This window comes from Myotis myotis, unplaced genomic scaffold (genome assembly GCF_014108235.1).
Source record: "Myotis myotis isolate mMyoMyo1 unplaced genomic scaffold, mMyoMyo1.p scaffold_m19_p_16, whole genome shotgun sequence".
Taxonomy (NCBI): domain Eukaryota; kingdom Metazoa; phylum Chordata; class Mammalia; order Chiroptera; family Vespertilionidae; genus Myotis; species Myotis myotis.
In genome coordinates, this window is record NW_023416320.1 from 19,735,705 (window position 1) to 19,761,290 (window position 25,586).

Consider the following 25,586-nt stretch of genomic DNA (forward strand, 5'->3'; position numbering starts at 1 on the left):
AATACCTAGTAGTGTTGGCAAGGGAAGATAATTTCTGATATCTAGTGTCAAATCCTTGGGGGAAATACAGGAAGGATGGGTTGGAATAAGCTATTTTATCTTCTATGGTAAAGTCTATTTGTTTTTGTTGTTTGTCTTCTTCAAAACAAATCTGAAAGCAAATGAAATTTCTCAATATTTCTTTAGCACCTGACGCTGGTATTAGGCATTTGTACCAATATATTTAGTAGAGAATTAAAATAAACCCTTCATGATGTTCAACTAAACAAATTAATGGTAGCTTAACTTCAATATCATGCTATACTTTTTAGTGAGACAGAATGATAGAATCAAGTGCATAAGCAAAGCCTAGGGTATTAAGGCCCATCGCTGCCATATAATGTTATATTATTTGGAGAGAGTCTCTGATAGCTATAAAAAGTTCATACTTTTTTCATATTGAAGCAAGTATCTAATTAAAGTTTATAAAACAACATATATGTACTTGATATATAGTAGATCCTCAATAAGTAGCAGTTATTATTAGCTATGATAACTAATTCAGCATAAAATAGATGCTCATATCTCTTCACAGTAAATCTTGAGGATAAAGTTCTCTTTCTTTCTTTCTTTCTTTCTCTCTTTCTTTTTTTTTTTTTTTTTTTTTTTTTTTTTTTTTTTTTTTGGCAATGCCTCTATGATTCAAAGAGAAGAGATTTCCCCCAAACTCTATGCTGCTAGAAAATTCTCTTTTCTGGAAGTAGTGTTCTCCATTATGTTCACTTTAGAACATTAATAATTCACTCCAACATTAACAAGTATTTTTGTTGCCAGATGAGGAAATCGAGAATGCAAAATATATGCTTAAATACAAAAATATACACAGTTTAATTAAGTTTCAGCTATGCAATGCCATGTCACACAATCAATTTAACATCCAATTAAAGCACTTCCTTTTTCACATACTTTCCAGAGACCTTGACAATCACAATACGATGGGGAGACACGAGGTAAACAAGACCCATGCGGCGCTCTGTATTAAATGCTTCTGGACATGGACATACAGAATTACAGGGAAGCAGAGATGAGAGCCCCTAATCCAACTGGAGAGGTAAGAAGAAAGATTTCCCCCAGGGTAAAACTCCCAGGCAGTGCAATGGAAGGTGAAGATGGGAACTGGGAAAGAACACTGTAGGGGAATGGACAAAACATGGCACAGTGGGAAGGAATATTCTTTTTGTTTCTGCAATAGAAACTGTGAGAGAAGAAGTGATGAGAAGGAAAACTAAAGATGGAGGCAGGAAACAAATGGTGTTAAGAACTTTGTAAATGAAGAGCTGCAAGCAGTGAGTTTTGGGCAAAGGGTTGACTGGGTTGCATTTGCTTTTCGCTTGCTTACTTTGGCAGCAGGAACCATCTGAATTTGAAGGGGAGCAGGGCAAGGTTAGGGTCAAGAACTTAAACTGGCTTTGGAAGTGGGAGTGAAGAAGAGTGGACTCCCTCATGATTCTTTACCCCAAATAAAAATAATTGTAATCATTTTTACCTTTTTTTCTTTCTTCATACATATAAAAACACTATTCAAAAGCCCACTACAAAAACTATGGCTCTCAGGACTATTTTACCAAATTTTATTGAGTGTAAAGCCTAATTCAGACAGAGCAGAAGATGAAGTACATTTGTTTTAAAAGTCACATTTCAGAACAACCCTAGAATGTGCCTGTTTCTGTAATACATATTGTATGTGGTATGTATTTCATATGCTTATGGAAAATTAGTGTTTAATAATTGTTTAATTAGTAAGCATCTCAATTTGCATATTTTCGTAAAAAGAAATTTACAAAGCTAAATTTACGTGAAATAGGTAAATACTGTAAGATATAAAAAGCTTTAATATGACACATGCAAATCAACATTTACTCATTTGAAAGTAATTCTGTCTCTTTAAAATAAAGAATAGGTCTCAGGTTCTAGAAGAATTATACATTGTAACAGAATACATGGATACTTTATTACAGAAGACATATTCCAGGACTGAACTAGACCATATAAAATGAGAAGTGCCAGCCTAGGCAGTTCTCTAGGTTTGTCCACGTTGCTGCCAGCATCAGGTTAATAGTTTCAGTTCTTACAAGGGCTCATATATTAGAGGCAGGGGAGGACGGGAGCCTGGAGACTCAGAAAGATATTGATAGGATGATGAAAGCTTTCAGCTTTGTTTTATTTTTCTCATGCCTTTTGTGTCACTACACGGCCTTCCCCTTCAGGGGACGGCTGGAATGTAACAGCGACAGATTAAATATGGCATTACAAATGTTTCACTGAAGGGAAGAAGCTACAAAAGTAAAAATAAAAATTGCATCAAATCTATAACATAACTGTACAAAACTGTAGGATCTTTTCTGTCATTTAGTCATGCTTAGCTACTGGCGGACGTAATTTAAATTTCATTATACATATAATTTATCAACTTGAATTTAAAATTTTTGAAGAAAATGCTTTTGGATAATGTCATTGGTTTTAGGAGGATATTCATTAAAAATTTTTATATGTTCGGTTGTACATATCCAAATATTTTCGAAACAAATAAAAATGAAGTTATTAAAATGAGTTTGATAAGAAAGGCCTTTGGCTGTTTTATTTTCCTCTTTAGTAATGGGTCAGCCTAATCCATATCTATTTGTTTCTCCATTTATACATCTATATCTATTTTTATACAAAGAATCTTTAACTTGAAACTTTCTTAAAAAATGAGATTCATTCAAAATGATTAAGCACAACACTATGGTAGTGAGAATCACCTACAATACACTTTCACATGTAATGAATCATGAAGCGGATTCTAATTCCCACCCTCATCAACCTGGCTAGCACCCTTCACCCTGCCCTGGGATCCCCTGAGGCCCCACCCCACCCACCTTTCAGGTCCAGCCAACCGCTTCCAGGGGCTTTTCCATTCAAATGGCCTGTCTCCTCTGCACAGGTTATGAACTTCCCTAAAACCTCTCAAAGGCTCACAACCCCCAAATCAAGCAGTGGCTGGCCTCCTCGTGCCCTGTACTGCTTGCTAAGGGCCCCCCTTAACATTTCTAGCTGACGATGGGCAGCTGGAGCAGAAAACAACACCCCAGAATGGTGACTACAGCTCTCAGCAACTCCAAGGCTGTCATTAAGATAACCTTCTCATCTATAATAAAGTATCTCAGTTCCTTTTACAGGCTCTTAGCAGAAGACCATTCTGACTTCTTAGAAGCATCTGTTCACGGCTCTGATGACTAATTTCAGCAGGGATTCGCCACGAGGATATTCCGAGTTCTGAAATGTGTGAGAGCCTGTGTGATCTGCACAGTAGAAAGTGAAGCATCAATGCTGTTGGAGGCATTAGGTCTCAGAACACTCTGGGTGAATGCTGCTGCTGGTGCTAGTAGCAGCAGCAGCAGTAACATTTATTGTTATTATTATTATTATTATTATTATTATTATTATTTCACTACCCTTTTCTGAACACGTACCATATTCTAGATTCTGTTCAAGTGTATAATGTGGATTATCTCATATAATCCTTCCTAAACCCCCATGAGGAAGGTGTTATTATCTTTGTTTATTATTGAGACAACAAAAGCCGAGGTAGGTTAAATGGGTGGTGATCTGTGATTCGTTATATCATTATGCAATATGTATGTTTGCATACGAACAGAAATTTTTATGTTTTATGTTAGAATATGATAAAATCGTAGCACTGATGGTAGAAAATACAGAAAAGAAGGAGAATAAGTATTTTATTTTTATCCTAAATGGTATAACAGGTAGGTAGGTGGTGACTCACCTTCTGGAGAAAGTAAAATGTTGATTAAAGAAAACACGATGAAAGTCTCATGTTATTAAAAAAAACAACATGATGTTGCTTCAGTTTTCAAGATGTAAAATGAAACGACATCTAACTTTATTAAAACTACAATCTAGAATATTGGTCATGTAATTATGGAATTAACCAATATACATGTGATGAGCTGTTAAAATACTATTTTAAGAATAAGTGAAATATAATGCTTCTAAAATAAATAAACATATGCTATGCAAAGAAGAGAGATTTTGTTCTTTTTTTCTTTATTACTTCTCTGTGCCATCAGTTGGAAAACTGATAATCATAAGCAGAAAAATAAATTTTAAAAAATTGTATTTATAGAAATAAAAAAGATATAATATGAAAACTGTACAATTCTAGGAGCTGTTTTAAAGATTATAAAATAATCATACATAAGTCATGAATAAATTCAGCTTACGTATTTTTACAGCCAGTAGAGTGCCTTGCACACAGTAAGTTATAAATATTTGGGAATTGTTTCACTAACGTAAGAATATAAATGTTTTATAATTCATTATTTTATTACATTTAGGTGATTTCTATAATATGAAACTGCATACAATATTTGCTTATACAGAAATGTAAAAATTTATACAATCAACACCATATACTTGTTAAATATTTATTGTGTGCCAGACACTTTTCTACACCCTAACTCAAACAACTCTCCCTCTCTCGTCATTATGAAAGAACGCTTCCCATTCCCTAACTCTTACTCAAGATGATTAACAGGCCCTTTAATTAACAGATGTGACAAGCTGTGGTTTAGCTTGAAGATGTTTTGGTATCTCTTTTACACAAGCAATTCTTCTTTACCTGACCTCTATTTTACCACCTGCTCCCTTTTTGCCTGTGTTTTTCACCATGAAAGGCATCATTATGGGTAGATGAGGACATCTGGACATAAACGCTTTCCATGAATACTTCCTCTCACCTAAGTAGAAATATCATCTTTCATTGCTAGGGATAGAGGGAAGGCATGGAATGAAAATGGCATGGAATTCTGGAATAATGAAATGATATTTAAATCTGTCTACTGATAAAGGGATCCCTCTTGGGGACAAAAAAGAGAGACAGAATGGGACACAGTCAAGATTTTAAGCTTGGCCTTTGTCATTTTTTTTTTTTTATATCTTAGAGAGTAATTAGAGTTCTCTGTCTCCTTTGCTGGACAGAGTTTCCCATTTAAGACACCATTCCTTAAAAGTCACTTTGGAAAAGTCACCAATTTCCTTGCCCCTTCTCTTTCTCACCTGTGGTAAACAGAATAATGGCCTCTCCAAGATGAAGATGCCTTAATCTAGGGAACCTGTGAATATGTACCTTACATGCTAAAAGGGACTTGCAGGTGTGATTAAGGTTAAGAACACTGAGATGAACAATTTATCCCGGATATTCAAGGTGGGCCTGATCTAATCACATAGTCCTTAAAAGTGGAAGAGAATGGCAGAAGACTGTGGCAAAGAAATGTGACACCAGAAGAAATACACCTGCCTTTATTGGATTTGAAGGTGGCTGGGAATGGCCCTCAGCTAAGAGCCAGCAAAGAAACTGAGGACCTTGGTCCTACAACCACAAAGAACTGAGTCCTGCCAACAGCATTAATAAACAGAAAACATTCTTCCCTAGAGCTCCAGAAAATCAGCTTCCTGAGGCCTTAATTTTTTGTGGTGAGACCTGTATTGAACTCGTGACCCAGAGAACCATCCTATCTAATAATAGACAAACATAGTGCTTGACCATACCTTCACCACGCCTCCCATTGGCTTATCAGTGTGATATGCAAATTAACCACCAATTTGCATACTGCAGGCAGGGTGGGACAGCGCCATCCCGCCTGCCCTGCCGCCATCTGGGCCTACTATTTGCGGCCCAGGGTGGCGGGTGTCCATGTGCGACCCAACCCGGGGTGGCGCCCCGACCCCCGGATCGGCCCTGCCGTGTGCGCGACCCAGGGAGGCGGAGCAGGCACCAAGGGATCGGGCCTGCCATCTGCCACCCGGGGAGCAGGCCTAAGCCAGAAGGTGTTTATCTCCCGAGGGGTCCCAGACTATGAGGGGGCACAAGTGGGGCTGAGGGGCACCCCCCCCACCTCCCCCACCAGTGCACAAATTTTTGTGCACCGGGCCTCTAGTCTATATATCTATAAAAGCCTAAGCAACTGGAATGACTGGAATGACCAGAACAACTGGTTGCTATGATGCACACTGACCACCAGGGGGAAGATGCTCAATGCAGGAGTTGCCCCCTGGAGGTCAGTGCGCTCCCACAGCCAACCTCCCCTAGCCGGCCGACCTCCTGTGGTTCCTTCCCTTCACCCCCGGCAGGCCCTGATCGCCTGATTAGGGCTGGCCACTGGGCTGGGACAAAGAACTGGGGGTGGGTGGTGTGGACACAGCCCCTTTCCCAGGGGGTTGAGGGCCGGATCCTCCTTGGGGATGACAGCCAATCTCCCATGCACTGTCCCTCCCCCGGCTTGCAGGCGCCCATCAGCCCGCCGCCCTTCTGCTGCTGTGGCAGTGCAGCGCCAAGGGAAGGAGGAGGGGGGGAGGGGGGAAGCCTGGGGGTGGCGGAGCCCCAACAATGGTGGCAGCAGCATCCTGCATCCTTTCCTTCCACTCCCAGCCAGGCGACCATTGCCTCCTTTCTGGCCTGGCCCTAATCGGCCTGGCCCTGATCAACCCTGATCGCTGGCCAGACCTAGGGACCCTACCCATGCACAAATATCACGCACAAATTTTATCACCTCTAGTAAGGTGATAAATATGTGTTGTTTTAAGCAACATTTATGATAATTTGTTACAGCAGCAATAGAACCATCACCATCATAATGCCATCTAACCATCATAACTTTTACATTCTTTAGTGTGGCCACTTGCCTTTCAAATTTAGACAAGTCATTTAAGTTAACTAAACTGGTTTCTGCATGTATAATATGAACACAATAATAGCAAATACTTAATATATTTAATGAGAGGATTAAGTGAGATTATATATAACAAGAGCTTAGAGTAATTCCTGTTATGTGCACTCAATTCTTGTCCATTTTAATGTCTCAATATCCTATATAATAAAAGGCCAGCAACCATAATGATCGGAACGGCTGCTCAACCAGTTGCTATGCGGTGCATTGACCACCTCTTGGTCCCCCCCTCACCCCTTGGGCCTGCAGGCTCCGATCGCAGCATGGCGAACAGGGAACCACGGGGAACCTGGTGGGTGGTGGCAGGGCAGGACTGGGGACTGGTGAGCCAGGAGGAAGGTGACCCTCATCGCAGGCTAGGGCTAGAGACCCTACCCAAGCACGATTTTATGTGCTGGGCCTCTAGTTATTAATAATATCTGTCTTCTTACCAGGCAGTTCTTAAACAGAAATAGTCCTCATTTACCCATCAATTTTAGACTAAATTGGTGTAATAGGGTTTGTCAAACCTTTCCCAAACATCCTATTACTCTTTCTTCCATGGTATAGGATTTCTAGCTGATGCCAAGTTACCCTAAATAAAAGAATATTTTCCATCTCTCTTGTAGCTGAGCGTGACCATGTTCCTAAGTCTTGGTGTAAACAAACAAACAAATAAATAAATAAATGTGTGTGTGTGTGTTTTAGCAGATTGCAGAAACCTTTCTTAAGAAATAGCTTGCATTGGTCCATTGCCCTCCACCCCCATCTTTTTTATCTCTTCCCACAATATGCCATATAGAATGTGTGAGACATCATGCTGGAACCTGAGGGTAGAGGTCCCTCCCTAGGAATGGCAGAGGAGTGAGTTTGCCTATGTCACTGAGGAATTCCTAAAGCAGAGCCCCTGTGAGTCTTGGACCACATCTTGTTTAAATCTCTCTTGTAATGGGGTTTTCTGTCACTGACAGACAACCTAGTCCTAACTGGTAAGTCTGTGTATCCTGCTACTTTTAACTAAGGATTTCTTTGTCTAGTCTCTCATTTTCCTCTCCTAAGCCAGGCCCCCAAAATTTTATTTGGTTGTATAAAGTATACTAATTGTCACCATTTATGTGAATTAAAATTTACGCTTAATTATCAGACAACACAGCTCTGATCATTCAAAAACAATTACAATATTGAAATTAATATGGTAGGAACACCAATAGTTAGTAATGGGAAGAGGAGTGGGGGAAAAAAATAACTAAAACTTTTCCTTTTTTTTTGGTAAGAATCACAGTTCTCAGGAAAAGCTAATAAATATGCAAATACACCGGTGAGATTTTTACATGGGAACATTTAATCAGTTATTTCAATATTTGTTTGAAATTCTCTCACCTGACATTTAGTACAGCTATTCAACTAAATGCTAAGGATGCAAGGACTCAAGCATGATTTTTGTCTTTAAAAATTAAAGAAAATAGATGAGTAAACAGAAAATAACAGTATAATGCAATAATTGGTGAGCAAGTATGCAGAGCAGGATCCTAAACTAATCTAAGAGGGAAGACAGGAAAGGCTTCCCTGAAAAAGCAAAACATGGGTTGAAGCCTAGAGAACAGCCAAGAATAACCAGGACCACACGTTTAAAGAGGCACAGCTTATGGAAGCATATTCCTTAAAGAGGGAGCCGCGTGTCCCCAAAACAGAGGGCTCAGGTAATGCACTGACATGAAGTAGACTATTGGGGCATGAGCCCAGAAAGGTAAGAGTCATTCAGATTGCAGATCTATTTAATATTTTATCAAGGAACTAGATATTTTATTTTACAATAAAATGTCGCACTGGATTTGTCAACAGTCTTTGGGTAAGCAGTAAAATGAGATGAAGTTTCGCTAGTTGAAAAGTTGATTGATAATTTAAAAAAGAGAAATAATGGAAATCTAGAGGAGAGAATTAAGCAACTCTGAGGCATATTAATGAGTCAGATTTTTTATTTAGATGTGTAAATGAAGAAGAAAAGAATTTACAATGAAAAGAGCTTGAATTCAGAATATTGAAGAACATAAATTTTAATGACATGGCAGAAGAAGATGAGTACTGAGAAAAGACTGAGAAGGTAGGAGAAAATTCAGGAATCAGAAAATAAATTTTAAAAAAAGCCAGCGGAAGAGAAAGTTTCAAAAAGCAGGAAGTAATCAGCAATGTCAATTATACCCTACCTATATTTTTTAAATTAATTTGTATTGTTTAAACTATATTTTATTATAAAATATAACATGTACTATTGAAATTTAAAACAGAATGCTTTTGTGAGCATAAAAGAAATAAAATAAATGCATTGTTCTATCCAAAAATAATCCTTTTAACATTATGTAATATTTATTTTTAGTTTTTCTCTGTTAATATTTGTGAGGTTTTTTTTTAGAAGCCAGAGTTTATTTCTATTTAAAACAATGCTCACAGGGGCTTAAAGGGTCCAAAAGCCCAAAGATATTTGGGTTTAATAAAAATTATAGTCTAGTCTAGTGTTTGCTGTCGCTGCCTCCATTTTACAATAGATTTTCTGAGCCTCTGGGTGTTTCTAAGGTTTGATAATTCTTCTAAGCTGAAAGGTGAATCTGAATTTTGATGTGCTTCATAGAAAATGAACATTACAATAATAACAGCAAAAACCATTCAGAAACAGCCATTATCATTTCAAGAGAAAAATGTGAATGATTCCATAAGAAAGCTGCCACAGCAAGTCCCAGTAGCAAAATGATTAATCCAAACTAAAAAATCCAGATACAACTGCCCACATCTTCGGGAAACCATCCCTGCCATATTCTCACAACCAGCTCTGCTGGTTGGAGCTTGAGAAAGCGGGATCCTGATGAGTCTTATCTGGTATTAAATGCAGCTCTCGGACAACGGAAACCGGCAAACCCCCTTAGAGACGAAATTGATATTTGTTTATTTTTAGATGGCTACTCAATGTGCCCGCCTAGAGTAATTAATTTTATATAAAATATTTCAACTAAGTAAGTCATGTTGACAAGAGGACAAGTGCTGGGAATAATCAAGAAGTGCTATACCGGCGGGTGTGAGTGAGTCAAGAGGAGGGGAAATGAAGGTCAGCACCACGGATAGTTCCCCGACTCCCAAGTTGGGGGTGTCTTGTAAGTGGAGATCACAGCCACTCTGCCTGGCTTGGGGATAGTAGCTTCTAGTTTGTTTCTCTGATTTCTAACCTATTGATCTGCACTGTACTCCTGAGCTCTTTCTGAATCGTTACTTGGTAAGACTTGGTAAGCCCAAGTGGCGTTGATTTCAGTTTATCCCTGAACTTCCGCCTCAGGTTCGCTCCCTCAGGTTTCTCTGAGTGGAGCAGACACTGTCAGTCAGACACTGTCAGTACTCCACCCAGATCTCCTTGGGTGCTTCTTGTCCTTTCTGTGAACTGTTTGCTACCTCCCATACTCATTTGCCTCTAAGTCTTCTGGAGACTGCCTTTGGGCTGTGGGAACTAACTGCTTTGTCCTACATGAGCTCTGAAGGGCCAGGGTAAGCCTGAGCCCATGATTATGGCTTATAGAGTAAGAGATCCCAGCTCTCCTGCTCCAATTTGGGATAAACTTTCAGATGTAATGTGCATTGCCTGGAATCAGACTGCACCTGGGATTTGGCCTGAACTCGCACTCTTACTTAACTACTTATTTCCTATCTTACTTCCCACTGTCTCAGTAGTTTCCTGGGCACACTTTCTTAATAAATCACTGGCAAACAAATCCTCACCTTAGGTGTGCTTTTTGCAAAAGACAGCTGCAGTCTATAAAAAAATAACACTCTAGTCTCTGGCTGAGGTCTCAGACCTGGCACTGAAGTTTGGCATTTGTCCCCAAACTCCAACTATTTGGCACAGAGAACTAGTGCCTAAAGTGGTCAGGCTAAATTAGGTGGCAAAAGGGTAGCTTCAGTGATGGAACAGTGACAATATGGAAAGACTCCTAATAATAGTGTTATGGTGGAAGTCAAAGGTGTTTTCTGACACCTGCAGAGTTTATAGGGAGGAGTACTGAGTGGGTATTTTATGGGTCTAAACACAAACCATGGGCTTAAGTGTTGCATTAAATATATGAATAAAATATCTCAAATTTAATTATTTTACCACATTATAAAATGGACCTTCACTACTTCTTTAATGAATAAAGAGGAGAATAATGGACCTTCTAGAAAGGGATAGTAACCCCCACTAGAAAAGGTTGGCTCTGTTTCCTGCATTTACATTTGAAAAGGTGAGGAGAGAAACTCCCATCTATCCTGTCACTTCAACAGAAACCAAATCCCTGTGAGGATAATAGTGAAATTTTATCAGAACTATATGAAACAGCCAGTCACTCTGTTTTATGATAACATTAGAGAAAATAATATACAAGTATAAATATGATTTAATATAATATAAATATAGTTTATATTTATTTATAAAGCAGTATAATGACAACAAAATATTTTCTATCCACTGCCCACTAATGCCAAATAATTTCTCACATATTCCATATACATTGCTTATTCTTATCTATTAGTATTTTTATTTATTATGCAACAAATGTTAACTGAACACCCACTATTAGCTAGGTACTATTTTTTATGTTTGGACATCCTTAGTTACTCAACATATCTAAACCTATGTATTATAGCTTATCTGATAATATCATCCACCTAAAATAATCTTTGAAATAGGTCTGGTATAAATAATAGGCATAGATAATACTTCACATTTTCAAGATAATTTCCAATGTATAAAGTTGTTTAGCTTATTAACTTGTGGCTCCTCCAACACTTGTATGGAATGGAAGGTATGGATGATTATTCCCGCTTGAAATATGAGGAAACAAGAGTCAAAGAGGTGAGCTAATCTACATAAGAATTCAGGGCTTTGTCTCTTAAATCAAAACTCTGTCCATAGATTATCTATAATAATAAAAGCATAATATGTAAATAGACCGAAAGGCTGAACAGCAGAACGACCTTCTGGACAAACACACTATGACACACACTGGTACCAGGTCAGCCAAGGCGTGTGCAATGCGATCTGTCAGGGGGCCCCCGCCATCGCCCCATGATTGTCCCACAGAGGTAGGCCTGCCCACCCACTGCAGCCCACTGGTTGGTGGCCCGGGCCTCCCTCTTTGGGGCGATTGATCACGGAGCCCCTGTAGATCACCCCAAAGAGGGAAGCCCAGGCTACCTGGCTGGTGGCACTGTGGGCTGTGGCAAGTGGGCGGGGTCTCCCTATTCAGGGCAATTGATGATGGGCTCCTGGACTGTGAGAGGGTGCAGGCTGAGCTGAGGGACCCCCATTCCCCCCCCCACACACAGTGCATGAATTTTGTGCACCAGGCCTCTAAATCTATCTATAATAAGAAGAAAGTTACTATACGTAAATCAGGAAGTTCCAAAGTGGGTTCTTAAATATACAATTTTAAATCATGCGAGTCACTGATCCTCTTCACTGATATACCTAGGTTATAGTAAACAACATTCTATGAATCCTTAGGTGCAAATATGAGCCAAATTTTTTTTAAAAATTAAATATTCAGAGCCTTTTAGTACAAAAAGATATTGGGCTTTTGGTTAGTGTTATGCAACATTAAAACAAAAGAGTAAATTCCTATTCTTTGATGATCAATTTTATTTCTCTGACACTTAAGATGCCTGCTAACCTTCTGAGAGTTATAATCTAAACTGAGGTTGACCTCATGTGCCTGTCTTTATTCTCTCTGAATTATATTCTTCTATGCTCAGTTAATTTAATCTTTTATTACTCCCAATGGGTTTTATTTTCTCCATTGTGAGAATTGCTGACATCCTGGAGACATCAACATTCTTCTTCTAATAATCATTCAATGTGGATAAAAGTGCATTCCACTTAAAGTGAGAACAAAAACTGGTCAAAAATTTAAAAATAATTGTTTTTCACATATTTCCTCTTGATTGTGCATATTACACTGAATAATTATTTAATTGAAAAGACTATTTGACTTCACCTTTAATTTATATGTTCATATTTGAAGAATCACTTCTCCAAAGGACATTAGAAACCCAAGAAGTTAAAGGTAGCTAACATTACCATATATTGGGGTAGATTTCTCCTGCTTATATATAGACAAGAACAGAGGAAATGTGCATATTATCAATTAGCAAAATATTCTGCAATGTATCAGAGGACAAATTGGGAGAGCTAAACATTGCAACAGACTCCTTATGCTAGATCAGAAGAAAACAATAGAAATAGCAACTGTATTATTATTTCCCCGCCTCAATATTCCTTGGTGACAAGTAATAAAAAAACTATTTTGGCTGACTTTAGAAAAATATGCACGTATATAACGATATGGGGTAGTTCATAGAAATAAGAAAAAGCTAAAAATCCAAGATTGAAGAAAGAACAAGAGCCCAGTGAGACTTTGGAAGCGAGGTAATAAGAAAACAACAACAACAACAACACAAAAGTGAACAACGTAAGAAACATAGATGTAATTAAGAATATTGTCTCTGAAAGTTACACTATGGTGTTGGGCAAATTATCTACCAGAATCTGTTTCTTTATCTGAATAATAATGGTACCTACAATATAGGGGTGTTGTTAAGCTTAAATTAAATGTTATATATAAGGGTTTAAAACAATGCCTATTATATAGTAGACATTTAATATAGATTAACTATTGCTATTAAATATTATTCTTGTGTCTTCTTTAACTTTTATTTATTGACTTGAGAGAGAGAGAGAGAGAGAGAGAGAGAGAGAGAGAGAGAGAGAGAGAGACTTGCTACTCCACTTACACATGCATTCATTGGTTGCTTCTGGTATGTGCCCTGACTGGAGATCAAACCCAAAACCTTGGTGTGTCAGTATGATGCTCTAACCAACCATGGGATATTTCCTTATTTGAAATTTGAGTGCGAGTTTTAGAAAGTTCCTATTATAAACTCTTAGATTCTGTGATACCATGTTTTCTATTTTCTTCCTCCAGCACTAAATATGGTGTCTGTCTATACCGTTATTGCTTCTGCTAGTATATTAATTTGTTATTTTCAAATTAAAACACCTGCATAAAAATCCTCCAAATGAATTCCGTGTATTTTAAATAACTAATGTAGATTATATTTCCTGACCAGACCTTGATTGATACATCCTTTGGTATCAAGAAGAGCCCAATAAATAGATTCTCAGAGATAGGATTTAGGAGAGTGCTTTGCTTATTTTTTGGTCTTGACATGGAGCTCCTGGTCTGTAGAAAATGGCATAAAAATTATTTAATTCATTACTTGTGATTAGAATGAAACAGTTATTGAACACAGGCTTGAGGGGGCAAGACAACTGTTTGCTGCATTTGATGACCGTCATACCCAAAACTATTAGGATTATGGAAGGAGATGACTATTGATGGCTTTACTGGAATCAGAAAAAATTCAATTACAGTTTAAGTCATGGTCAGAGAACAAGAGACCTTCTACGGTGACAATGTAGCACTGAGCAGATAGGGCTGAAACTTATTCCCATAATTTAATTACACACATTGCATAATTATAGTGTATGATTAACTTATAGATTCACAATTTCTCATGTGAAAATTAGGGCAATAATTGAGAAGGAGAGTGATCCTGAAATCTGAAATAGAGACATCTGGATGCCTCAGAATAAAGCTGAGAATCTTAAAACCCCAAGTTTTCCAGAATTGCCTCTGTCGATTCCCATCTCTTTCCATGAAGCCCATACAGAAACTTCATTTCAGGCAATTCCCTCGCAATGGGGCATTTCTTCTCCTCAAGAGTCACCATCATCACCTTATATTATCTAAAGAGCAGTCAAACTATTCAATATTTTCCCTGTACAATATGATAGCCGCCAGCAACATGTGGCTATAGATAAGGCAGGGGACTTATCTGAATTGAGATGCTACTTAAGTGTTAAACACACTTTGGATTTCAAAGATTTAGAATGAAAAAAAAAAAGATGGTAAATTACCGTATTAATAATTTTATGCTAATTACATGTTGAAATTATAATATTGGGATTAAATTAAATAGAATACTAAAATTAATTTCATCTTTTAAAAAACAACTACTAGAAAATGTAAAATTAAGTATGTGTCTTACATTATATTTCTACCGGACAGTACTGGTCTAAAGAGCCTTCAAATACTTTTACACATATAGATCAAATATTTTTGAAAACTACTTTCTTACACAATTTTAAACAGGCATCTATTTTTTTTTAAATTCCAAGTGTGAGTAGATGCAAATAATTCATTTTCTACTATACTCTAATTTTACAAATACCTTAAATATTAGTTCCCTTAAAATCTTGCATCATTAGTTTATTTGACTTCTATAAAATATCTATATGTTAAAAATGAATAAACTATAAAATCAATCAGACAAATCAGAAATTATTTCTGTTCTAAAATCCAAACTTTGTGTTTCAATTCAATTGGTATATAACATACTTCTATGTATTGTGAATTCTAGTTCTAGGATAGAAAGAGGTAAACAGAAGGATAGATAGATTAAAAATAGATGTATAGTTGGATGGATGATAGATGATAGATAGATAGATAGGTAAATAGATAGATAGATAGATAGATAGATAGATAGATAGATAGATAGATAGATGATAGATCGATGATAGATAGATAGGTACTTATATGCATAGATGCATACATAAAGATATGGGGTATTTAATAAGTTTGTTGTTTGGCTAAAATAAGATTGTCTCCTTCAAATATATCTTAGTGAATCTATGTTTGGATTTGTTCTCAAGGAATCTTACTTAGGAGCTGTGATTTTGAATTTCTTACTCTGAATGTCCAGAGTTTTATTTACACTCAGGTGAAGTAGGATATTAATATTTCAGCTGGAAAAGCAATGTATGCCTTTCTTTTGACACTGCACAAGATAGTCATAAAAGGGAGAGTGATAAAAGAAAGCAAACAGATAGAAGAGGGTCATCAGGAAGGACAGTGGTAGAAAGTGGAATATCTTAAAATGGTGCCCAGGCTACTCAGGTATACCTTGAGATTAAAGACAAATGCACTAGACCAGTGGTCGGCAAACTCATTAGTCAGCAGAGCCAAATATCAACAGTACAATGATTGAAATTTCTTCTGAGAGCCAAATTTTTAAACTTAAACTATATAGGTAGGTGCATTGTTATTAACTTAATTAGGGTACTCCTAAGGCTTAGGAAGAGCCACACTCAAGGGGCCAAAGAGCCACATGTGGCTCGCGAGCTGCAGTTTGCCAACCATGGCACTAGACCACCTCTAATACTGAGGAAAATCATCTTTATAAAAATTAAGAAACTGTTCAAGACAGAAAATTATTTCACATAGAGCTGATGATAAATGCATATCTTAATGCAAGGAGAATAATTAATTCAATGATCAGATTATTTAAAATATCAACTTTAATATTTTAATTTGCTGTTATGAAGAAATCCTCAATTATACCCACTACTGAAATGCTATAATTAAAGAAAATATTCCCTTACAAAAGCTTGTGGAAGGGATATAAAGCAACCTTAAAATTACGTATTACTTTAAGATTGTAATGCTCAGTCATTACATTTTATTTTAGTAAGTTTAATGGCAATGTTGATAGAATGATCAGTAAAAATGGCTATAATTTAATGTTTAATACTTTTAGTATAAGACACAGCTTTCTACAAATTATTCCGCCACATTATCAAATGTGGAAGAAAACAATATGTAGTGTTTTTCTAAATTAATACGTAAGCCTCATCTCACAAATAACTGAGGAGAAGCAGCAATATTTCTTGATGAGATGGAAACATTTGGCAATGATAATCACTGCCATTTACAGTGATCCTACTCTGAACCAGACATTTCACACTTTCTTATTTAATCAGTAAAACAGCTTTATGATATGGTGTTATTTTGTCTACAGGACTAAAAAACACATAAAACTGTGTTTCAGAGGACTCCAGGAAAAGACCTGCCTAAAGCTGTATAATTAGCCAAGAGGGAAAGCCCAGATAGAAAACCAGTTCTATCCAGTTTCATTCAGTTTCAAATCTCAGAGTTTTTTTCACCTCCCATATATTTGTTTTGGACATTTAGAATACAATGATTACTTTTCAAGTTACCAAACATAATGAAAAATATGAGCAATAATGTTTTGAGGAAATTATAGCTATTGAGGAATCAAGAAGCTGGTTAATAGGAGAGCTGTGTTGTCTATAGTTCATGCCAATAATTGCCTTCCAAAACAAGTTTCTACTGTGATAATCCCTGGAAGCATAACTATAAAAAGTATTTTTCAAACTGTGTGTTGTAACTTCTTAGTGCACTGTGATACTGATTTAGTGAAGCATGAACAATATTTTAAAAATACATTATAATAAATTAGAAAAATAAAAAAGTATACTTTTGTAATAAGATAAAATATAATTTTGTGACACTGTGTGTGTGTGTGTGTGTGTGTGTGTGTGTGTGTGTGTGTGTGTATGATCTGGGACACAATAGCACAATGTAAAATATAATTCTAACTGTGTGTCACGATTAAAAATGCTTGAAAACCAATTTTTATACATTATATGAAAATAGAGGTAAACCAACAGATTAAAAATTAATGTCCTCAGTCAGCTATTTGAAAAAAGTATAAAGAGGTGAAAGTAATATGTCCTCCTTAGAAAATAAATTGGAATTTCTTTTTTTCTTTTCTTTTAGGGAGAAAAAGAAGAGATGAAAGTTTGGTAGATTAGGTAAGATAAACAAGAGGAAATGTGACAACCTCTGTGAAACTTCAGGTAACTCAGTAATGAGAATAAATTAAATTTAGCAGAGCAGATATCTTATAGAATAGAACATAATTGCCAAGTTTTGATGAAAATTACAGGTAATTACCATGACACAAAAAGATTTTATATCTCCATGCAAGATTAATTCAAAGTGTTTGTTCTGTATTTTACAATGAACTCACTCTATGCTTGTCTTAGTGTAAGTTATTTACATCTTAGAGTGAGCTATACCCTCATAAATAGGATAAGCTGTGTATCTTATAAAGTACACAGCTCTGCCCTAACTGGTTTGGCTCAGTGGATAGAGCATCGGCCCGTGGACTGAAGGGTCCCAGGTTCGATTCCGGCCAAGGGCATGTACCTTGGTTGCGGGCACATCCCCAGTGGGAGATGTGCAGGAGGCGGCTGATCGATTGTTTCTCTCTCATTGATGTTTCTAACTCTCTATCCCTCTCCCTTCCTCTCTGTAAAATATCAATAAAATATATTTTTAAAAAAATAAAATACACAGCTCTGACATTTACTGTTTGAGATCTTAGGCAAGTTATCTAGCCTCTCTGTTAAATGTAGAAATAAAACTACCTTTGGGGGGGGGGGTTGTTATGAAGATTAAATAATTTATGAAGAGTGCTGCAAATTTTACCTGACATGTTAATAAGTGTTCATTAAACCTGAGTTTATTTTTCAAGTACTTCATGATTTTTTATTTTCTCAACAAGCCATAATTTGCAGTTTAAAGGTAATCGATAAATAGACATTTGTTGAATTGAACTGAACTGATGACACAGGCTGGGGGGGTTAAAATTATTTCCTCTATATTTTTACAAGGAAAAGCAGGATAGAGCAGGAGAGGAAAATTAGCTAATTTTTCAGCCTCCCTTGCACTCATTCAGCATTATAATTTTGTTCAAAGTGTTGTAGCACATACATGTCTGGATGTATTAGTCACTTTTAGTGAAACAGAAAGACAACCCAACCTTTTCAGATGTTATAATATGAACTTCTATTAGCGCAGAGCACATTAAAATCAAGAATTTATAATAAAAAGTAGCTGCATGGCATAGAGAAACACTGAAAGTCAGCTACGTTGAAAACATCATATCCCTGAATAATATGTCAAGCAAAAAAGATATGAAGTGAAACGCCATTATTCATGGCTTCTTTTTTTAAAAAGGAAATATATACTTAAAACCTTCCAAAACATGTCTCAGAACACATTCATTTATAATGTTAATGTGTTGTCAATTATATGTTAGTAACTGGGAGTAGAATTGTAATATTTTCAATTTATTTTTTCCAAATTTTTCAGATAAGTTTATGTTCCATAGAACAGATACGTAGAAAATACTGCAGAGATCATACTTTAGACATGAATTTTCTTTGCTGCACTTTCCTCACGAGCTCTTTGTCTTTGGCTCTGTGATTATGCTTTTCTCCCACGGGTGACGTTCTTACCTTATTTGTATTCACCGCTGTGATGACCCAGACGCACTGTGCATTGCTGTCATACTGGAAGGGAAAGTTGGGAGACGTAAAGGTTCCGCTTGGTCCTTGAAGATTAGAGCCACATGTCTTCACTGGAAGAGAAATTGCATTTTAAAAGATGAGCATATACCATGTGCAAAACCATAGCGATGAAATAACTTGCAAATGGATTTTAAATGCAAAATTGCACAATTATAACTGTGTTGATTATATATATATATGACTGCTGGGTAATATTCACTTATCAAAATGAGAGTGTTTTTTACACACTGCAGTTCACAAGCTCATTATTTTCAACAATGGAAAATTAGCGATGAGTAAGGGTGAGGCATGATGAAATGTCTTCTGACTGCAAATAGGTTAGTTTAGTTAGAGAAAGGTATAGGTATTTATCCAATATTATATTAACAAAAATCTACAGAGAAAGAAGCAAAGCCTTGGATTGATTAAGCAATCTAAGGGTAGAGTTTTCAGTTATATTTATTAAGTACCCTAGGACACATAATAGCAAAATTGAGGCATCAATATTAAACTACTCTTTCTGTTCTTATATATAACTGTGAATTAGACCACTCAGACTGCACAAAGAGTTAGCACAATGAAATAATTCAAAGTCCCACAAAGTTAAATGTTATAACATTTCCTCTAACCCTCCTTTCTTCTACTTAACAAAAGAGCTTGTCACCACACTGCATCTGTCTTAACGTCCATCCTTTTCTTTAACTTGAAGTGTATATCTTGTGGTGATTTAATGATTGCTTTTCATTTTATCTTGTTTGTGTCTGATTTATAAATTTTAAACAATAAAGCTATGTCATTTTGTAATGAGAAAATAAATATCTTTTTCTCCAACATTTAACTACAAATCTTTAATTTCCTATTCGCTGCCTAATTTCTTCATATTCTTGTATGCTTACTATTTCATTTTCTTCTCTTCCATTCACTCTTTTTCATTTTGTTTTTTTGTTTTCAAGTCACATGATATAAATAGTCCCATCTTGGCTGATTTTAAGCTACCAAAGGCTTATCAAGACCTCACCAATTTCTGAATATTTCACAATTGCCTCTTTTTACCAGCTCTAATGACCAATTAAAATGTGATTTTGTGTAAGTTAAAGGTGCACAACATCATTTGATAAATGTATATTGCAAAATAATAACATCAGTTAACATAATCACTTCAAATAATTACTATTTGTGTATGTGCTTGTGTGGTAGAATATTTGAGATCTCTTACACTTTCTTAGCAATATGTTAATACAATATTATTAACTATAGTCACCATACTGTACATTAGATCACCAGAAGTTATTCATCTTATAACTGGAAATATATTTCCTTTAAACAAAATCTCCCCATTCCACCTAACACCCTCAGCCCCACCTCTGGCAATTTATACTCTATTTCTATGATTTTTTCTTTTGTAGGTTTGACATATAAGTGAGATCACTATAACATTTTATACATCATCCATGTTCACTACTCCACTTTCTTCCCTCTATTTTACTTTTGAAAGCATTTTAGTCTGATTTCTCCCATTCCAGTGTTGAAATTGCATTCTCAGTGCTAACAAAGATCACCTAATTGCTAAACCTAATAATATCTCTTCATCTTTTCCACATACTTCATCTCCAGCAGTAATGGAAAGTAATGATAAACTTTGTTTGGAATTCCCTTCCTTCCCTCACACAGCCCTGAACTCTCTTAATTTTTGGCCCCATTTGTTAACATTAGTTATGCTCCATACCCTGTGTCCTAGTTCTATTTTTTTTTATCTGACCCTGAAATAGCATAATTATAAATTGACTTAATGGCCAATTTTCTCTTTCTTTAATGATCTTTCCAAATAGTTCATCCAATTCACTTCTACAATGGTCACTTCTGTATTGATAGCTTTCAAACCTGCATCAACAATTTTGCCATCTCTCTTGATTTATAGAGTAACTAGAGGCCCGGCGCATGAAATCTGTGCACTTAGGGGGGTCCCTCAGCCCAGCCTGTGCCCTCTCGTAGTCCAGGATCCCTCAGGGGATGTCCGACTGATGGCTTAGGCCTGCTCCCTAAGCCGTCAGTCGGACATCCTTAGCACTGTCTCTCCTACCACCACTGCTGTGCTAGCCAGCCTTGAGCCTGGCTTCTGGCTGAGTGGCCCTCCCCCTATGGGAGCACACTGACCACCAGGGCGCAGCTCCTGCATTGAGCGGCTGCCCACTGGTGGTCAGTGCGTGCCATAGCAACCAGTTGTTCCACCATTTGGTTGATTTGCATATTAGTGCTTTATTATATAGGGTTTTCTGTTTGCTGGACATTCCATGAAATGTTTTAAAGATGTTTGTTTTTTTTAAAATATATTTTTATTGATTTTTAGAGAGGAAGGGAGAGGGAGAGAGAGATAGAAACATCAATGATGAGAGAGAATCATTGACTGGCTGCCTCCTGCATGCCCCACACAGGGGATCGAGCCCGCAACCCAGGCATGTGCTCCTGACTGGAATCAAACCTAGGACCCTTCAGTCTGCAGGCCAACACTCTATCCACTGAGCCAAACCAGCTAGGGCTTAAAGATATTTTAAATTAAACCTTTCTTATCTAACCCCTCTCCACACATAAGTGCTCCTAAAGACCTATGCACTCCTCTTCTAAACATCTTGTTTTTCTTCTTCCCCTCTCAATACCCACTGCTTCATATCATCTTTTTCCAGGACTAGAAATAGCTACTTAAATCCTTCTTATACTCCAGTTGCTCTCTCTGTTTCATCTTCACTAGTGTTACTAATTTCTCTTTCTAAAGTACAGATTTGATTATTTTACTAAATTAAAACTGGCTTATATAGAACATAAAATGATTCCTGTGAGGACCTAGATTGCTTTTCCAATACAATTTCCTGCCATTTTATACAACCATATGTGCAACTTCTGCCAGAAAAGAATTCTTGCTCTTTCTTAAATGTACCATACCCTTTACAATTTTCTACTTCTGCTATGATGGTCTCAAAGTCTAAAATTATATTCCTTCTTACATTTGCTTGCAGAAATCATATTCATTTAAACAAAGCCATGCTGATGTGCCACTTTTTCTACAGGAAGTGTCCCCATTTCTTCCATTCATGGTTCTGCAATGGATAATAGTACCCACAGCACATTATTTGAATAGGTGTGTAGGTGCTAGTGACCTAATAGAAAATGTAGTTATAAATATTTTAAGAACTTATAGCAACATAAAATTACAGCAATCCAATGATTAGTTTGAAGTTAGTAGAATGAGCTTTCTGATGGGACACAGACCTTCTTTGAGTGGCACTTACTACTTAGTAATTCTATGGCATGCTTCGTTTTCTAAAATGCAATATACACTTACAGTCTACTGTGGACAAGGCCTTGCTTATCATCTTTGTTCATTAACTCGTGAGGTGGCTTTCATGCAAGAATGTTTACTATGGGAATACCCAAGTTCCTTGACACAGCTCTTAAATAGACGGTAAAATAAGTGTTCTCTACATGCTGGTAAGGAATCCTTATCAATATGTTTCAGAATGAGAAATTTTCCCTTTTGAAAATGATTTTCTTTCATATAAAAATAAAGAAAAAAAGTCCTCATAACATGACAGGTAAAAATCACCTGTAAATATGTTATTCTTCCTGTTCGTTCCAGTCATCCAAACCAAAGAGTAACGACTCAAAAAGTTAGGTTTTATTTTTACAGACATTTTCCTTTTTTAGGTGTATGTGCTTTTACACACATCTTGCTTTGTTGTTGTTTAGATAGGTTTTTATTGATTTTAGAGAGAGGGAGGGAGAGGGAGAAAGAAAGAGAAACATCACCTGGTTGCTTCCTGGATGCCCCCTACTGGAGATCAAGCCAGCAACCTAGGCATGAGTAGGTATCAAACCAGCAACCTCTTGGTGCATGGGAGGATGCTCAACCAACTGAGCAACACTGTCTGAACTTGTTATTTTTTTGTGTCTGTGGTTTTGGGTGTTTTTTTACATGTTTGTGTGTTTTAAGAAATTGAGCTAATGCCATAATATTCCTCAGAAATTATATTTTGTTTGCTTTTTTGTTTTTACCTATCATTATGACTATTCCAAATTAGCATATGTAAACACATTTAATATATTGCAACAGCGCAAACAAGCAATAGCTGATGTAAGTATTGCAAATTTTGGAGAGCCTTCCACTATGAGAATAGTACATGATGATTATACAGTTTCCATAATTCTGGGTTGAGCAATAAAAAGTTATGTTTTGTCCAATGAGGCATTTACTATCTCAGAAAAATAGCCTTATTGTTATTAAAATTATTTCATTACATATAAAACATGGAAAATGATGGATCCAGCCTGCCTGGCATGGCTCCGTGGTTGAGCATCCACCTATGAATGAAGAGGTCATGGTTCTATTCTGGGTCAGGGCACATGCCCAGGTTCTGGGCGCAATTCCCAGAGAGGGGTGTGCAGGAGGCAGCCGATCAATGATTCTCTCTCATCATTGATGTTTCTATCTCTCTCTCCCTCTCCTTTCCTCTATGAAGTCAATAAAAATATTTTTTAAATAATGGATCCACTATAAAATCAATTTGAATTCAGTTGTATTTATAATTTTTCTTTTTCTTTTTTCACCTGTGAGTTGGGAAACATTGTGATCTTCCCCTTAGCAAAAGTATTCCTATTTCTATCTTCCAATATCCACAGTTACTTTATTGCTCATTAGACAGGGACTAGGATTAAAAAAAGTAATAGTGTTAAATTTTCTCTGAGAAAAACTAGCCATTGGCCGTAGAATAAACCATATTTTTTCAGTTACACAAGAGGTGGTGGACAAAGCAGGTGACACTAATTTTAACTAAGTAGGGTTTCTATCTCTTCTAGAATATCTAACTTGTACCTTGAAATTAGATAGTTTAATAAGTTATAAGTATGTAATAATAAATAAGCATGAGCAGCACAGATTTTATAAAGTGCGTCAAGTGAGAGTGGCTCATACCTCGGGAAATATCCCAATAAGAGACTTAGTTGTTCAATGGTTTCCAATGGGGCCTTGTAAGGCAGGACAGAGAATATTGTTAAGGACAAATATGAAATTACCAGGAGTAGATAAATGCTGGTCCCTGATGATGGACAACTTCTATTAGTCCTTGGAAATTGAACACGGAAAGACATGGCGTGGCTACTTTCTAGATGTAAAAGGGAATTATCCCTGGTCTCATAGAGATGAGCTAGTGCAGGTGCTACCCACTATTTCTTCCTAATCCTTCTTTGTCCATGCACCAATTCCTTACCATCTACACTTTGCAACATGCTTGTGTTTTCATCATGACATTCAATTGAAGCACAATGTGGAATTTTGGGGGATGACTTTTAATTACTTATTTTCTTTCCAGGAGGCAAAAGAATGTCTTCTGGGACTGAGTGAAGCCCAAGAGGGAAAAGGAAGAGACTGGTAACAGTGTTCCCAGTGACTTAATTATAATTTTAAAAATGTAAATTTATTTTGTATTCCAGGCTAGCACATTATCTATTATAAATATTAAGGTTGGTTGTTTAAGAGAATCAGAATTATTATAGTTTGTAAATTTCAATAAGAATCTAGAATTTAAAACACTATGTCTATGATATAAACTAATATTAAGATTTTTATCATATATTGTATAGCATATATTATTATATAAGCTGACATAAACTACTATCATAGCAATATCTGATTAATGCCAAATTAATGGCAAAGAAAAATTAATATTTTATTGTTTATTGATCAAATATGTTCTACACTTAAAAACTATGACCTAATAGTTAAGAATTTTTATTCAGTGAAATATTAAGTCAAATTGTTCACTGGGGGAAAAAAAATCAATGTTTATATTCAATGTATATTTTTTTAATAAAGTCTACCTACTCAATATTAGATAATATATGTTAAATTCATTTATAAAAGTTAAATGCTGTGAACTTTTCTGCAAATTTACATATTTCACAAACATTAAATGAGTGCAAATTCTCTTTGAAACACTATGCTGGATATTGGAAATGGCAAGGTAAAATATTGTTAGGGACAAATATGAAATGACCAGAAATGGATAAATATTGGTTCCTGATGATGGACATCATAGTCTAGCAAAAAAGAGAAATACTAAACTAGTAGATAGAGTTGGATTTATAAGAGGCTAGGAGAGTAAATAGATCAGGAAAGGCTATGGAATTAGATAACAGTTCAGGAAAGGCTATTCATAGGAAGTGACATAGAAAATTAATTGTTTTGTTTCTACATTTGGCCCCTCACCCATCCCCCTCTCAGAGTAACTTGGTAGTCATTTTCCTATGGCTTTTGTAGAAACCTTATAAACAACACTCATTCTAATCAAATTGGAGTGAACTTGTACACAATGACCCAGTTTCCATTTCCATGGCAACATTTCATGAGACATTATCTTTTAAAATTAGCATGTGATCATTACTATTAGAGATGGCTAAATTGAAAAGCTTTAGGAACATTCTAAGAAAAAAAATCATTCCGTGTTGGCAGATGAATGTGTTTTGAATACAAAACGATGCACTGTGAAAAAAGGACTTTG

General features: G+C 36.3%; 1 protein-coding gene across 3 annotated transcripts in view; it reads right to left on the reverse strand.

Annotated features, from left to right (window-relative positions):
• Positions 1-25,586, reverse strand: part of CSMD3 (CUB and Sushi multiple domains 3) — an 872,847-nt gene that overhangs the window by 444,132 nt on the left and 403,129 nt on the right. For all 3 annotated transcript variants that reach the window (XM_036338167.1, XM_036338166.1, XM_036338165.1), the window contains one exon: positions 18,988-19,109. In XM_036338167.1, coding sequence (XP_036194060.1) covers positions 18,988-19,109 — 122 coding nt within the window. The remainder of the gene's footprint in view (positions 1-18,987; positions 19,110-25,586) is intronic.